The 14,818-nt window shown below is 46.8% G+C and overlaps 1 protein-coding gene across 2 annotated transcripts in view; it reads left to right on the top strand.

Moving 5' to 3' along the window:
- The window catches only part of erfl3 (Ets2 repressor factor like 3), a 45,485-nt gene extending 37,230 nt beyond the window's left edge, over positions 1 to 8,255 (top strand). For both annotated transcript variants that reach the window (XM_020092965.2, XM_020092964.2), the window contains exons 3-5: positions 2,600 to 2,715; positions 2,840 to 3,987; positions 4,220 to 8,255. In XM_020092965.2, coding sequence (XP_019948524.2) covers positions 2,600 to 2,715; positions 2,840 to 3,987; positions 4,220 to 4,882 — 1,927 coding nt within the window. In that variant the 3' untranslated portion in view covers positions 4,883 to 8,255. The remainder of the gene's footprint in view (positions 1 to 2,599; positions 2,716 to 2,839; positions 3,988 to 4,219) is intronic.
- Positions 8,256 to 14,818: the final 6,563 nt, after the last annotated feature.

Raw genomic sequence — 14,818 nt, 5'->3', positions numbered from 1 at the left:
TGTCTCTCCTCGTCTCTCACCCTCTCCCATTGCCTGAGGGGACGAGTGAGTGGATATAAAGAGGGGGGAGGTGGATTGATGAGAGAGAAGAGAGGGAGAGGTATCAGTAGGATAAAGGGAGGAGAGGGGGAGGGTTGAAGAGAACAAGTGAAAAAGAGCAACAGTCTGTTCCCAGAGCAAAAATGGCCCAACAAGTCTGTGTAATAAGCATAATAAGAGGGGGTGAAGGGCGACACCTCCCCGCCGCCTAACAGACAAACGCGCTCACACACACACACACACACACACACACACATACACACATACACACATATGGCTGTCTGGATAACTACCATTCAGTGTAATGATAGTCAATGGGCTCTGATTAACTCGGAATTACCTACATACCCTGAAGCCCCTATCTTTGCCAGCACACTTCACTTAACTTGTGCCAGCAGACACATGCTGAAGGAAGAGGAAGCCCAGTCTGCAGCTCTAAAAGCAGGTAGGCATGCAGACATGATGAGCAAAGTGCAGTCTGGTTAAATCTCCTGTTTAATAGCCAGGGGGGGGGTAGCGTTGAAATGATAGACAGCGGTTTTGGTGAGGCTGGCACTCAAGCCTCGTTCTCTCCCCCCTGATGGACAAACACTGGTGTTTCTGTTTGTTTCTTACCCTTTATCTCCTCCTCCCGGCTTCGCTCCATCTCCCTTATTGTGTGACGGTTGTTCAGCCAGGGATCTAGAGGTTACATAAATTGGATGTTGGATCAGGGGAAGAAAGCAGAGAGATGTTACATAAAGAGCTGAAGCTGGACAAAGGTTAATAAAAATGGAGCCTTGTACTGTAGGCAGTAGCCACGAGAGAGCGAGAGAGAGAGCGAGAGAAAGCTTGAAAAAAAGAGAGAGAATGGTCATTACATAAACAGATAAAGATGGGGTGAATTATTGGCGGCTTTGCTTTGGCGTTACATAAGAAGATGCGTCCATCTAGCAAAATGAAAGACAGGATGTGTGATTGTGCAGGACACTTACCTGATAAAATCTGAACTGAAAAGACTATAAAAGACTAATTCCTGACCACGTTTTTAACAGATACAGATGAGTGAAGGTACATGCACATACACAATCCACACACAGCAACACACACCTGTCAAACATGCATACAACTGCTCAAAATAGCCGAACATTTGGCCTTGTTGGTAACACTGCATACGTTGACCCCCCTGATCTCTTAATTGTTTGTTTATCCCAACACAACATCCCTCTGCTACTCCACAGCTCAGTCCGTCCACTGCTTTTCATCTATCTGTCTGTTGCTATCTCTAAGCCCCCCCCCCTTTCTGGGTCTGCTTTGTGCAAATGTCATACAACACTCTGCAATATCTACTACTAAGGAGGGGGGGGGGGGGTTGCAGATGAAAGACTTGTGCTTATTAAAGCGCGTGCTTGAGTGTAGGAGTTCATCTGTCATAGTCCCCAAAGAACGCAGGAGCCGAATAATACTTTAAAATGAAGTTCACATTTTTAGCACTGCCAAGGAGGGTAATGTTTTAGCCCAATTTCCAGTTGTCCATTGGTTAGTTTGTTAGCTTGAAGACTTAATTAACAGATTTCCACCAAACTTAATGGAAGAATGGGACATGAGCCTTTAGAGAACACATTCCCTTTTGGTGTGAATCCAGACAAAGAAAGGACATTTCTTAAACTTTGCGAGATGTGGGTTTTGAAACTTTTTTTATCTGATTTTGTAGCAACTGAAAGAATGAGGTCACAAATAACGGCCAAAGTTGGTGAGTTTTCTCCAAGGGTGGCTGAGTTCATCCTTATACATAGGGTGAGGGGTTCAGACATAAGACCCTGCTCCTTCGTGACAAAGGGGAACAGTTGATGTGGTTTTCACATCTAGTTAGGAGGCCTCCTGGGCACCTTCCTTTGGAGGCTTACCACTGCCAAGCAGGAGGAGACAACCAGGTAGACCAGAGCTCGCTGGAGGGATTACATATCCAATGTGACCTGGAAATGCATAGGAATCCCTCAGGAAGGGTTGGAAAGCTTGGCTAGGGAGAGAGATGTCTGAGATACCTTACTTTGCCCACTACCTCAGTGACCCGGGCCTGGATAAGTGGAAGACGATGGATGGATGCACCGTGACTTCTTCCAATTCTTGGATCTATATGAAAATGGGGCATTTTTAAGAGGGCTGATATGAGTGGTTGCAATTTGGTGCAGAACCAACTAAAAATTGGGAACTGGCAGATTTAACTTCATAAGAGGACTGTCGGGCCTTGGCAGAGTTATGTCCTCTACTCAGTGACATTCTAACAATTTAAGTTTCAGGGTTGCTAAAATGTCAGTGTTTATATGTTTCTGTGGTACTCAGTCCCCAAGTGCTTGCTCCTTGTGGGAACTGTTGGGCTTCTCTATATATTTGTACTGTAAATGTGCCTTTTGATAATGTATGTTGTGAAATAACACTATACAAATACAATTTAATTGAACTGAAAATCTTGTCACAAGATTACTTGCAGCCAGTTACTTAGCCTTGAGGTGTGTTTACATTTTTCTTATGAATAAGTATATTTTCTTAATAATTGTGTTTGTTAAATTCTCCTTTCCAGATATTACTACAACAAGAGAATCCTTCATAAGACTAAAGGCAAGAGGTTCACCTATAAGTTCAACTTCAATAAACTGGTTTTAGTCAACTACCCCTTCATCGACATGGGCTCCACAGGTAAGCCTGAGTAGTCTAAAGCTGTATCTGAGAACAGTATTATGTAGGATTATACCAGCAAACATATTATATATTATTTCTCAGTATTCTCCCCTCATTTTTTTTTTTTTCTCAAAATTTCCAGGAAGCAGCGTTCCTCAGAGCGCCCCTCCTGTCCCCACAGGTGCAGGGTCCCACTTCCGCTTTCCTCCTTCAACACCTTCTGAAGTTCTCTCCCCCAATGAGGACTTGCGCAGCCCCGGCATGTTCAGCTCTGTGGCCCGACGAATGGCACGAGGCTCAGTCAGCGACTGCAGCGACGGCACCTCTGTCAACTCTGAGATTGAGGAGGGCAACACAGGAGCGGGAGAGGAGAGAGGAGAGAGGGGTGTGAGCGGAGGAGGACCTGGTGGTGGAGGAGGCTACCGGAGTATCATCCATCCTCGTCTGTCTCATGAGACCCTCTTCCGCATGTACGGAGGAGGCAACCCGGCCGGCCACCCAGGCTCCCGTGGCCCCGCAGGGCACCGTATCCACCCAGAGCCCCTGTCCCCCTTCCCTGTATCCCCTCTGCCAGGGCCAGGAGGAGCTGGCCTCCTGGCCCCTCCTCTGTCCCCTGCACTCTCCATGACCCCCACATCTCACCTAAACTACACTCCTTCACCCACCTTGTCCCCCATGTTAGGCTCCCATTTCTCCTTCAATCCAGAGGACATGAAGCGCTACTTGCAGGCCCACACCCAGTCAGTGTACAACTACGGCCTCAGCCCTAGAGCTTTCCTCCAGTACCCCAACATCATTATCCCGCAGCCCCACCGACCCATGGCCGACAAGTCTGGTCTGAGTGGAGAAAGAGGAGCGGCAGAGAGAGTAGAAAGAGCAGCGGCAGGCGGAGGAGAGAGGGGAGGAGAGCGGCACCACCATCCACCTCTGGCTCACTCCGCCCACCACCATCCGCATCCACCTCACTCTGCCCACCCTCACCCTCACCCCCATTCCCATCCAATGCATCACCCGCTCCATTTGGGCGAGGAGCCTCCACACATGTCTCCCTTCAAATTCAAGTTGCAGCCACCGCCACTGGGCAGGAAGCAGAGGGATACTCAAATCCAGAGCAAACACAGGCAGAGCTCGCTGTCCTCAGGCTCAGGATCTGGGTCTATGTCGTCTACTTCGGGTCTGGGGTCCTCGCTGTCGTTTGGCAGTGATCTGAGCTCAGCCAGTGGCTCAGGCCTCATCTCTGCCTCCTCTTCAACGCAGTCTCTAAACAGTGCAGGACTTCCCAAGATAAAGGTGAGACACACTCTGGTCTGTGTAAATCCATGCAAGGAAAATTTGAGATATGAGTCACCACAAGATCTTGAAAATGTTTTTAAAACACATATATCATCAACACAGCTTCAGTGGTATTCACTATATCTCAAACATTGCTGGTGATTCACTGATTCACTATCAATCAGTTCTTTCCATTTTCTGTTTTCATCTTGTGTTCATTGTCTTAATCGCTTCTTTCCTGACTGTCCAGGTGGAGCCAATCTCTGACATAGAGTCAGAGGAAGAGGTGGAGGTGACCGACATTAGTGATGAGGACCCAGATGAAAGAGATGAAGAGTTCTTCTCCACTCGCCACTCAAGAGCCTCTGACCACCGCAACCACCACCACTTTGCTAACGGCACAGCCGCACCCCAACATCAACACCACCATGATGAGGACCTGGACGAGGATGTCTTCAAAGCCCCTGCTCCGCCTCCACCTGGCCTGATGCCCTTTTTCACCTCGCAGCACACACACTCCGTACATCGTGGGGTGCCCACCCTCAAGATTGAACCCATTGAGCCAGGGGAGAGCAGCACGCCTCCACCTCAGATGGGCTCATCTCCCCAGACCAAGTGCATCCCCCTGAAGCTGCGCTTCAAAAGGCGCTGGAGCGAAGACCAGCGTATGGAAGCCTCACAGGAGGAGTCGGACGATAAGAAAGTACGACCAGAGGAGGAGAGGGAAAGAGGGAGGCAAAGCAATGGACGGATGGAGATGGAGGAGGATGGGACAGGGAGTGGAGAAGGGGACAGTCCTCCCCCATTGGCGTACGAGGGCTCTTTAGCCACACCGTTGGCCTCACATAGGAGGGTGAGCGCAGAGCTGCATCGTGCCACTGCACAGCTGTCGCTGGAGAACAAAGACTGCTGATGAGAATCACAGCATTAACACTACTGTCCCAGTAGCACAGGAGTATGTAAATGGTTCCTCTGTAATCCCTCTCCCATACTGACAAACTAGATTCCTGAGCAGCGTTTGACAGACACACACATTCAAAATCAACTCCTCAACGGCAGCCAGTCAGGTCCCGCAGCTGTGTACTGTCCCCTCTGGGACACATCCTTTGGGAGGAGGGACACACTCATACTCAGCCATCCCAGGCACGGTGACTGTAACAGGGCTGAAATCAGACGGATGCTGCCTCACGAAACCTGGCCTCTAGTTCACCTCCCACCTGGCCAATGAAGCTCCAGATGCCCTGTCCCAGTAGCACGGCTCCTGCCTTCAGACCCCGACTGGTAGGTTCAGCAGCCAGTCAAGACTTTCCTCAGGGGACACACACACACTCCCTTACAGCCCAGCAACACAAACACACACACGCTCCTCCCGTGATACTTTTATTTCAAGACAACAGGACTCTGTCAAGTGCCTGTATCCAAAACCCACAGCCCAGGAATGACACGGAAGAGAGCAAAGATGGGAGAGTGGGACGGAGGAGGACGGCTTTGAGTCTGCCAGATCACAAGGACACAAAAGGAAAAGTGTGAACGTGTATGACTGAAGAGCGGGGCTGTTGGTGTCTGACTGACTCTTAAACCCGACCCACTCCACTCAGGGAAGCATATTGCTGTATGTTTATTTGATTCATGCACACACTTGGAAAAAAAAAAAAACAGCCAACAGTTAATGGGACTTGGGGGCTAAGGACACTAAACAGTGTTCCCATCAACGCAAGACCATTCAAACTCACAGACACACACACTTTGAATCTCTGGCACACTGCTCTCTCAGAGATTATGACTTTTGTACAACCTTCCTTCTGTCTCTCTCCCGTCCTGCCCCTCTTTCTCTTGCGGACCACCTGCTGATAGATCATGACTCCACTCACAGAAATGACAGAAGATGGAAAAAGAGACGAGACGCTGAGGGGGACCACAAGGGGGAAGAAGGACAGCCGTGTGGAGGAGGGATTTGCGAGGGGGCCCCAATAACTTTGAACTAACCTTCTTCACCTCACCTAACATTGCGTGTACACTGAAAACAGTTTCCCTCAGTCACCAGCTGAAGCTCCTCTAACAATCATAGTGTTAAATGAAACCAGCAAACACACACATGCCCTGCACTGCCTTTAGCTCTTAAATATGCTCCCTCTCTCTGTTTCTGGGCCTCCAGCACCTCCTTGTAGTGGTGCCATCCTCAGGTCCACACACACACACACACACACACACACACACACACACACACACACACACACACACACACACACACACACACACACACACACACGTACACACTGCCTCTCTATGCCTTGTTTTTATAGCGTGTACAGAAGTGCAAACTGAGCTGTAATAACACACATGCAGACTATATCTTTATATATTATGAATGAGACTATTAAAGAAAAGTGAGATTTTAAAAGAACCATAGCGTTTTAATGACATTTTTAAAGTGGATCATTTCGAGTGGTCAGAAGTGTCAGTGTCATCCCACTCATTCAGTTATGTAGTATGGAGGGTGGGTGGGCCGAATCAAGAGGGGGTTGGGGGTCCTGGGTTTTCTTGTACAATTGTTTCATATACGCCAGAGAAATAAAAATCACACTGGCCGACGCACCAGCTAGGAAATAAAAAACAGGACTTGTTCCCTTTCAGCGCACATCACCCTTCTCTTTCCTGTCTGTACAGTCGAGTTCAGCATCCTGAGCTGCCCTGGCCCCAGACCGCCTCTCCAGGCCTCCGTGCGTGTGAGAAAGAGAGAGATAGATATAGCTCATGGGTTATTATTGAAGCAGTAATCCTGTCTTTTCGTTAAGGCCAGTTACCGTAAGTTCACAGCAGCTGTGCATTGGGACGGGGGGGTGTTGATTATTACTGTAAGATAGCCGTAAAAAAGTCTGACACGTGAAACCCTGACCTGAAACACCCTCCACCCAAATCTATGCACTCACGCACACGCACGCACGCTTGTGATCGTTCTATCATCCTGGAGCTTTTCATCTCTGCGACCAGGTCATCCAGGCGTCTGATTGGTTATCTGAGCTGTGTTGACCAGAGAGAGGCCTGTCCCTGTCTGGCCAGCGACAAGACGGATCTATAGCAGCGAGCTGTGAGATAGATGGCCTCCAGGCGGTCTGTGTAGCTGAGCTGATCAAATTTCCTCATCAGACCCCTGTGGTCTGGACTGGAGCATGTCACAACGCACACACACACACACAGACAGACACACACACACACACAGACACACACACACACACACTCTCTCTCTCACTCACTAAGTCCTGTGTCTGTATTGGAACTGACAGTTGCCTTATTACTACGTTTCATATCTCAGCAACGGATGAGGCATCAGTCTACCTGCTCTGCGCTCTTTCTCTCCTTCTTTCTGTTTTGGGTTTTTTTTCTCCTCTGCCCGTTCCCGCCATTGTCTGACTTCCTGCTAACTGTGGCGTGATGTGACTCCGTCGTGATGCAGCGTGGTGAAACGACTGACTGGAGTCTGATTTTAACACAATCAACCTCCACAGACGAACAGCACAATGGTGACAACTCTCCATCAAAAATGATAAAGGTCGCTCCTGTTTTATTTTCCTGATGTCAATATTGCTCTTGATTATTGTCGTTATTTTTGTCCTCATCTGGTTATTTACCTCCACCTTGCGTTATTATTATTATTCCATGGTTCTGTTAGCTGTTGTTTTTATGTTGTGTACATCATGTCAGATGACGTGGAGACCCACTCCCATCCTCCCAAACTCCATTCCCTGTTTCAAACCTTCACTCCCCTGAAGCAGAAATCTTTTTTTCCTGTCTTTAATTTTTACAAATGTAATATAACTAAAATGTGTAATATGAATTTTGATGCTGACAGAGAAATAACATCGGGGGACTGAGAGGGACGAGCAGCGCCGGAGGATTTTATTCAGGGGCAGAGGGGGAAGTGATTTTATCATTTTTGTCATGTATTGTAATTTTTATTTTATAATGTTGCTTCTCTCTATCTCTCTCTCTCTGTCTCTCTCTATCTCTTGTATATTTTTTAAATTTTTGGGGGAGGGGGGTGGGGTTTTATCATTTTAAAAGAAGAAAAAAGATGTGTATTGTTTTACTGTGTAAACGTCAAATCTTCTCCCTCTTTCAGTCTCTTCTTTCACCTCGTCTCCCCCGAGCAGTTACGTAACACTCAGATGGAGAGATGAGAGTTAATACCATGATGTAACATTGAATATCTCCACTTCTTTCGTGTTTTTTTTCCAAACTTGTAATTAAGCTGTAATCAGGGTTAATTAAAACCAGTTAAAACCCAATATGAACCTTGCTGTGTTTGTTTATGTCCGTCTCTCTCTCACACATCCATATTTATAAATGACATATAATCAGACGGCAGAGATTTATAACCGGGTTATGAGTAAACAAGGAGATTAACCTCTGACTCTTTGTCTTGTCAACATCAAGCCGACAGTTCTGAGTCCTTGTGTATTTCAATGATTACGATTAATTACAATGAAAATAAAACAACCTTAAACGAGAGCTTTACTTTACTTTGAGCTTTTTGAAACATTGTCTCCAGGACTGAGCTAAATCATCTTAAAGGAGAAGTTCAACATTTTAGGAAATCATCTTAATGGCCGAGAGTTTGGCGAACAAGCCACGGACAGGATCGGTTTAGCAGTCACCAACTGTAGCAGGAGTTTTTAGTTCAATTATATAAAACTAGGAAATGACCAAATATCTAGTAACTATAGACGGTATACAAAGATGGACAACGTGTCTCCACTTCCTCCCACTATCCTGAAATGAAACCAATACAAACGCTGCCATCTTGCACATTCGGAGTGGAGGGAGCAATCGGGGGATGGAGTCGTGGTCCTGCCGATTCACACGCTGGACCAATCACAAATGAGTCTCAGCTGTCACTCATGATGTCCCACCCCTTTCATAGCATCAAATAACTAATAAACACCAAACTTACCAGAGAAATAAACATTCTGACAAACTTCAGAGATAAAACCCACAATGACAGACTCACTTCAGTGGACTGTTTATATACAGTCTATACTGCTCCCACTCACTTATAATATTTACTCCTGAATTAGGAGACTATTAGGCCTTGGCAGAGATTTGAGCGTTACTGAATTCCATGTATCACTTTCTTTCCCACAGAATAATTAATGGATCTTAATGAAATAAATCTGACATTAAGAGGACTTATAGCATGAGTGTGTGGAAATTGTTGGCAAAAAAACTCAAAATTCGAATCTAGCAGCTTTAAATGTGGTTTCATTGGGGAGGGGGAGGGGTACGCTTTCTTCAGCCACTATAGGAACAAATAAGGCCCCAATCCTGTAACTACCACCAATGTGTCGCTGAGATAATGTGGGTTCAGTAGGTAATCAACATTTTCATTTTCTTCTTTGGGGACTGTTGGGCCTTGGCGGAGGTACATACTGTATCTGCGCTGACTTGGGTGAGGGTCACCATACAAATATGTGTGTGTGTGTTTGACATTCATGGACCCCCACTAATGATTCATCAGTCATCCAGATGCTCCATTCACTCAGAAGAGATTGAAAGAGAAAGAGACCACAGGAACCACTGCGCTGTCTCACCTGAGCCACATCCCTCTCCCCTCGCTTCCTCTGAGCGCCTGCTTTCGCGGAAACCTGCACACATGCATTATGCACAAGCTGCACGTCAAGAGGCCTTTGTGAATTTCACACACGTACAAACAAACACACACAAAAGGTCTGTTGCATCCTCTGTCAGAGTTCTGGTATGGTGAAATACAGGAGGCCTCGCTGTGAGTACGTTCACCACATCCTCCACCATACAGAGAAATGCTGCACCACACAGGACTGAGCCACTTTCATAGCGACTGCACTGTCACAACGCGAGCAGACTTGTGTGCGCATGCATTGATGTGGTTTGTTTGAAACTTTTGCACTCGTGTTTCCTTTTTCTGCTTCCCCCCCGTCAATCTCTCTTTCTGTTCCACCAACATGAGCCCAAAAGAAATGTCATATTGATTTTCATCACGGAGACCTCACTCACTGACCTGATGTGAAACGGGCAAAAAACACTCGAGTGAAATGGGCCCAACTTGACTTTTTTAAAAGACAACTGAAACAACAGTTTACTTTGCTGCCTCTGTTGCATCATTTCCCATTGACTGTCTCCCCCTGTTGTTGGAACACCTCACTGCATATTGGGAGCTGATTTTAACAACTGGATCTCTCAGTGCTGTTAACAGTGTGGAGATGATTCTTTCATCAGTGGAATTGCTGCTTTATTTTATGATTCGTAACCACGTCTACTGGCTTCATTGAAACTCCATAAGAACTTTAAATTGCACCTAGAGGCTTAATTTAATATAAAGCATATAAGTATTATTATTATGCTTTTTTAAATCCTTTTGAACTATCACAGTTTATATTTTATTCTTTTTCCGACAGTTTGAGTGTACAGTGTTTAGACATGACATATAGTTTGCTGTTGTTGTGTACTACAGTACAGTTATATACTGTTTATGAACAGTTATGAAACTATAGCCTGTGTTATACAATGAAATATTACATACTGAAAAGAGGATGACACTACTGAAGCTGATTTGAAAAAGCTCTATATAATAGCCTCTTTGCTCTTCATCTCCTCTCTATCACAGACAAGAATCTCTGTCCAAGGACGTCCGTCCATGAGCGTCGTGTCTTCAGCTCAGGGACATGACGTGGACCCTGAGGAACAGCTGAGTGGTGTAAAGTTACTGTGAACAAGAATGCAGTGAGTACAAGGGCCTACTGTTCTCTGTATCGCAGCCTGTGAGGATGCCAGCGTCCTGCACCACCTCTGTTAGGCTGTAAAGATGCTACGATGTTATTCAGCCGCTTATCAGGGACATGAACCAAACCTCCTTAGAATACTGCAGCTGTGCATGCCTCAGAATAAGACTGTGAATGAGAGAAACATTTATTGACCTTCTTTCTTTTATGTTTCTTTTAGTCAAACATGCTTTATCTCCAGGTTTAATAGCACTGTTTCCTGGCACGATGATCTCCCCTAAATCCTCAACCTCGCAGGGCCTGAGTTACGCAAACCCTTCCACTCCTTCAGACTCACTCCATCCCTAAAAGCCCAAGGTAAAGAGAGCACAAGTTCAGTGGAGGGAAAGTACAAATCTAGAGTCTTATGTAAGGTTGCTATTGTAGAGTTTGCCTCAGCTGCCGGCTGAAGAAGAAACCAAATGAGAAGAAGAAGCAGACGTCATGAATCAGAGAAGTTCAGCAGATAAACTATTAACTGTCTCAGTTTAGCATCTTAGCATCTTAGCATGTTTATTACACTCAGGGGTGGGGTGTAACAAAGTATGTTCAGTACAATTTCATATATGTGTACTTTACTCACGTAGAATTCTTTTCTGGTCCTTTTTCCTTTAAATCCACAACATATATCAGCAGATATCTGTACTTTCTACTCTAATACATTTTTACAAAGCATTGTCATATATATTTACTTTGTTTTTAAAAAATACATTTTCAAGTAATTAATAGGAAGAGGAATTGATCCAATCAGAGTGGCCAGGTAACATCAGACAGTTTACTTTGAAACAAGCTGCACCTAAAAGCCTTATCTCACACTTCATCACAAGAAAGTGATATAGACATTTCTTGATAAGCCCCTGGGTGCAGATCCATTCTAAAATTCAATTACTTCTTTTTTGTCCCATGTCCCGTCTTACCACCAAGTTTCAAGAAACTCTGTTCCATCATTTTTGCATAATCCTGCTGACAGACAAACAGCAATGAAAACACAACCTCCTTCAGTGCACAGGATCTGCAGCAAATTTAAATGCAATCATCCAGAATTTGAGACATTTTACCCAAATAGAGAAATTTCAATATCGCGATGGCACAAGAGGAAAAATCAGAGGTCACAGAAGTCAGTGGGATTCATTCTGTGGGAACCGTGGTTGTTGAGTAAATCTTTTATGACTGTGGTTGAGATGCATCAGTCTGGACCAAAGTGTTGCACCATGCTGTTGGTGTGGCGAGTAAATATATATTGTCTTAAACTGGAGTGTGTTTAAAACCCACCAGGTAACAGGAATCTTTACGTTTGCACAGTTAAACTCTCTGATGAACGTGGCTGTGTGACGGACCTTTTATATTTCTCTGATGGGGTTTGACGAGGTCTGACTGGGCTGGGTGAGAGGCCGAGGTGAGGGTCGGAGGTCAGAGGTCATGCTACTGTGAGCTTTAAGAGACTCTGAAAGTGTCTGAAAGCACTGGCTTTGAGCGGAGTTATGGTTAGTTTACAGTCAAGTGGACAGTGGATCAACAAAGATGAGACCGCTGCTGAGCGTCTGACTCCTTAATCCAAACTCATTTACTGTTTTTGCCAAAGTATAAACATGAACACTCTCCCCTTTCACAGCATTTCTTCTTCCACCTCTCCCGCCGCTCAGTTTTCCTCGGCTGCTGTCTGTACCTGAGGCCGGGGGCCGACGGCTGAGCCCAGCAGGAGAGGAGGGTCTCGGGTGTTTGACTGACAGGCCAGTGACGAGCGCACACAGAGGGGGTGAGGGGTGGAGGTCAGAGGTCGGGATCCCATGGAGTGGGGGAGAGAAGAGCTGGGGAAACAGACGGGGGCGGGGGGGCTCTGCTAACAATGTGGGGTGGTCGGTGTGGACGCCTGACAGGAGAAGAGCGGAAAACCTGAAATACCTTGCAAGTAAACCCTTACAAGTCATGTGAGGACATTAGAAGCAAACTATATGTGCTGAGGAAGAGAGGGCGAAGGTTAAAACATCTGGAAAAACAACCAGTGAGTCGACCTTCACCCTGTTTTGTCAAACGTGTAAATAGCCATGTGTGATAACCAAGGCAGGATAAACCAAAATGTGAAGAATATTTAGGATATGAGAAGACACAGAAGACACATTTCTTTCCATAATATAACTATCACACTGCCGACACAGAAACACCACACACAGGAAAAAAAACAACTTCTGTTTGTACTATGTCATGATATAAATTGACAGGGGTGGAAATCCTGGAAAACTTCCAAATGCTTTACATTTCCATTCCAATCTTTCCAGTGAATTGCTGGCACTATAATAGTTGATCAGTCATTGAAACTGTCGCCCATTAAGTTCCTGTAAATTGAGGAATCCATTAATCAGCTGATCATTTCAGCAATGGTAGGTTTCTGGGTTCCTGGAGAGGTAAGTATATAATGCCAAACTTTTTTTTTTTTAAACACATATGTCCAACACATGTTTTTAATCTGTGAAATGTGTCCTGGCCTCAATTCTTTAACAACCACATTTCAATTGTTCTTATCTAAATGGTTTTGTCGTATGTACTTTTTAAATATGAATAGCTGCCAATGTGTTTCATCCATTTTTTAAAGCCTATGTAGAAATGTTTTGATGTCGACCTCAAAATTAATTCAACACACTGAACACAGCAGTAATGTCCCAGTTCTCACAATGTTTTGGCAATTCTAAGCTGCAGTGGTGAAGGCTGACCACTAGATGTCACCCTACATCAACATTTGATCAACCAGCGTTGTCTATGCCTTCCTCCCTCTTTCCCTACACGCGCGCGTGCGCGCGCGCACACACACACACACACACACATGCACAAGCACACAAAAATCTACAGCTCATTTCAACCAATCACGGTTTCCTTCTGTTTTTAGATCAACTCCTCCTCTCTTCCATCGAGCTCAGCGTGCGTGCATCAGATCACACCGACAGGGGTCGCTGCTGCCATCAGATCCCCGCGTGGCCGTCTGTCTCAGCGTGAGTGTGGTGAACACACGAGATTATGTAATGTTTACTATTATGGCTCTTCATGGTGAGCACGGTGCTGTGGCTCCACTTCTTCTGAGCAGAGGTTAAAGGTCACGGTGCACATATGTGTGCGTGTGTAATCACGCGTGCATGTGGCCCTGTCACGCGCCCCGCATGCACCTGCACATCTCCTCCATCTTTCAGGACTCAGCCTCCATCACCTCCTCCATCACCTCCTGCATCACCTCCTCCATCACCGCTGCTGCTTACAAACGCGGGGTTAGCCGAGTTCGCCAGACCACGCCCCCTCGGTCCAGCTGGTGGCAACACTCGTGATGACATCATCGCCGCGCGCGCCCATTGGTTGCGGGACGTCTCTCTCCTGCCCAATCGCTCGCCGCTGCGGTGACGTCAGCGGAGACCGGTCCCGTTCACTCGCAGCGGAGTGGGCGGGGCGGAGACGCCGGCGACGTCAGAGCGAGCGGGGAGCGCTGAGCCGCCATTGGCTGAGGGCGGTGAAAGCGAGCGTCTGTTGCTGAGAGAAAAAGGGAAATAGAGACTGCGCGGAGGGGCCGCGCGTGTCCGGCTGCGGCGCAGAGGAGTCGTGCTCCGGCTCCGGGATCGAACGTGTGACTCGCGGCGGCTGTGCCTCTCCCGTGTTACTGAGCTGCATGCTAACAGCTGTTAGCCGGCTGAGTCTACACAGTCCTCATAATGTGTTTTAATCCACCGAGCTGCAGCTGAAGCTTCATCACGCTCAGCGACACCGCAGCTGTCAATCATCGTAAACACCCTCCTCCTCAGCATGTGTGCCCTTCTATTGGCTCCTGGCGCTTCGCTCCCTCCTCTCGGCCCTCCCCCGTGCTGTTCCTATGGTTCCCAGCGCTCTCATTGGCTACTGTAAACTTTGGGACAGGACACCGCATCCGCGCCGCCATTGGCTGCGCGCGCACGTCCGTCAGCCGCACTTTGACAGCCCGCCACGCCCCTCGGTCCGTGGCGCCGCCGCCCATTGGCTACTGTACCTGTCAGCAACCTCTGATTGGTCGGCTCGCCCAGCTGTAAGTGGTTCATTCACCA

Source organism: Paralichthys olivaceus, chromosome 13, assembly GCF_024713975.1.
Source record: "Paralichthys olivaceus isolate ysfri-2021 chromosome 13, ASM2471397v2, whole genome shotgun sequence".
Lineage (NCBI taxonomy): Eukaryota > Metazoa > Chordata > Actinopteri > Pleuronectiformes > Paralichthyidae > Paralichthys > Paralichthys olivaceus.
The sequence above is the reverse complement of the archived record's forward strand: the minus strand, read 5'-3'. Positions and strand labels throughout refer to the sequence as shown.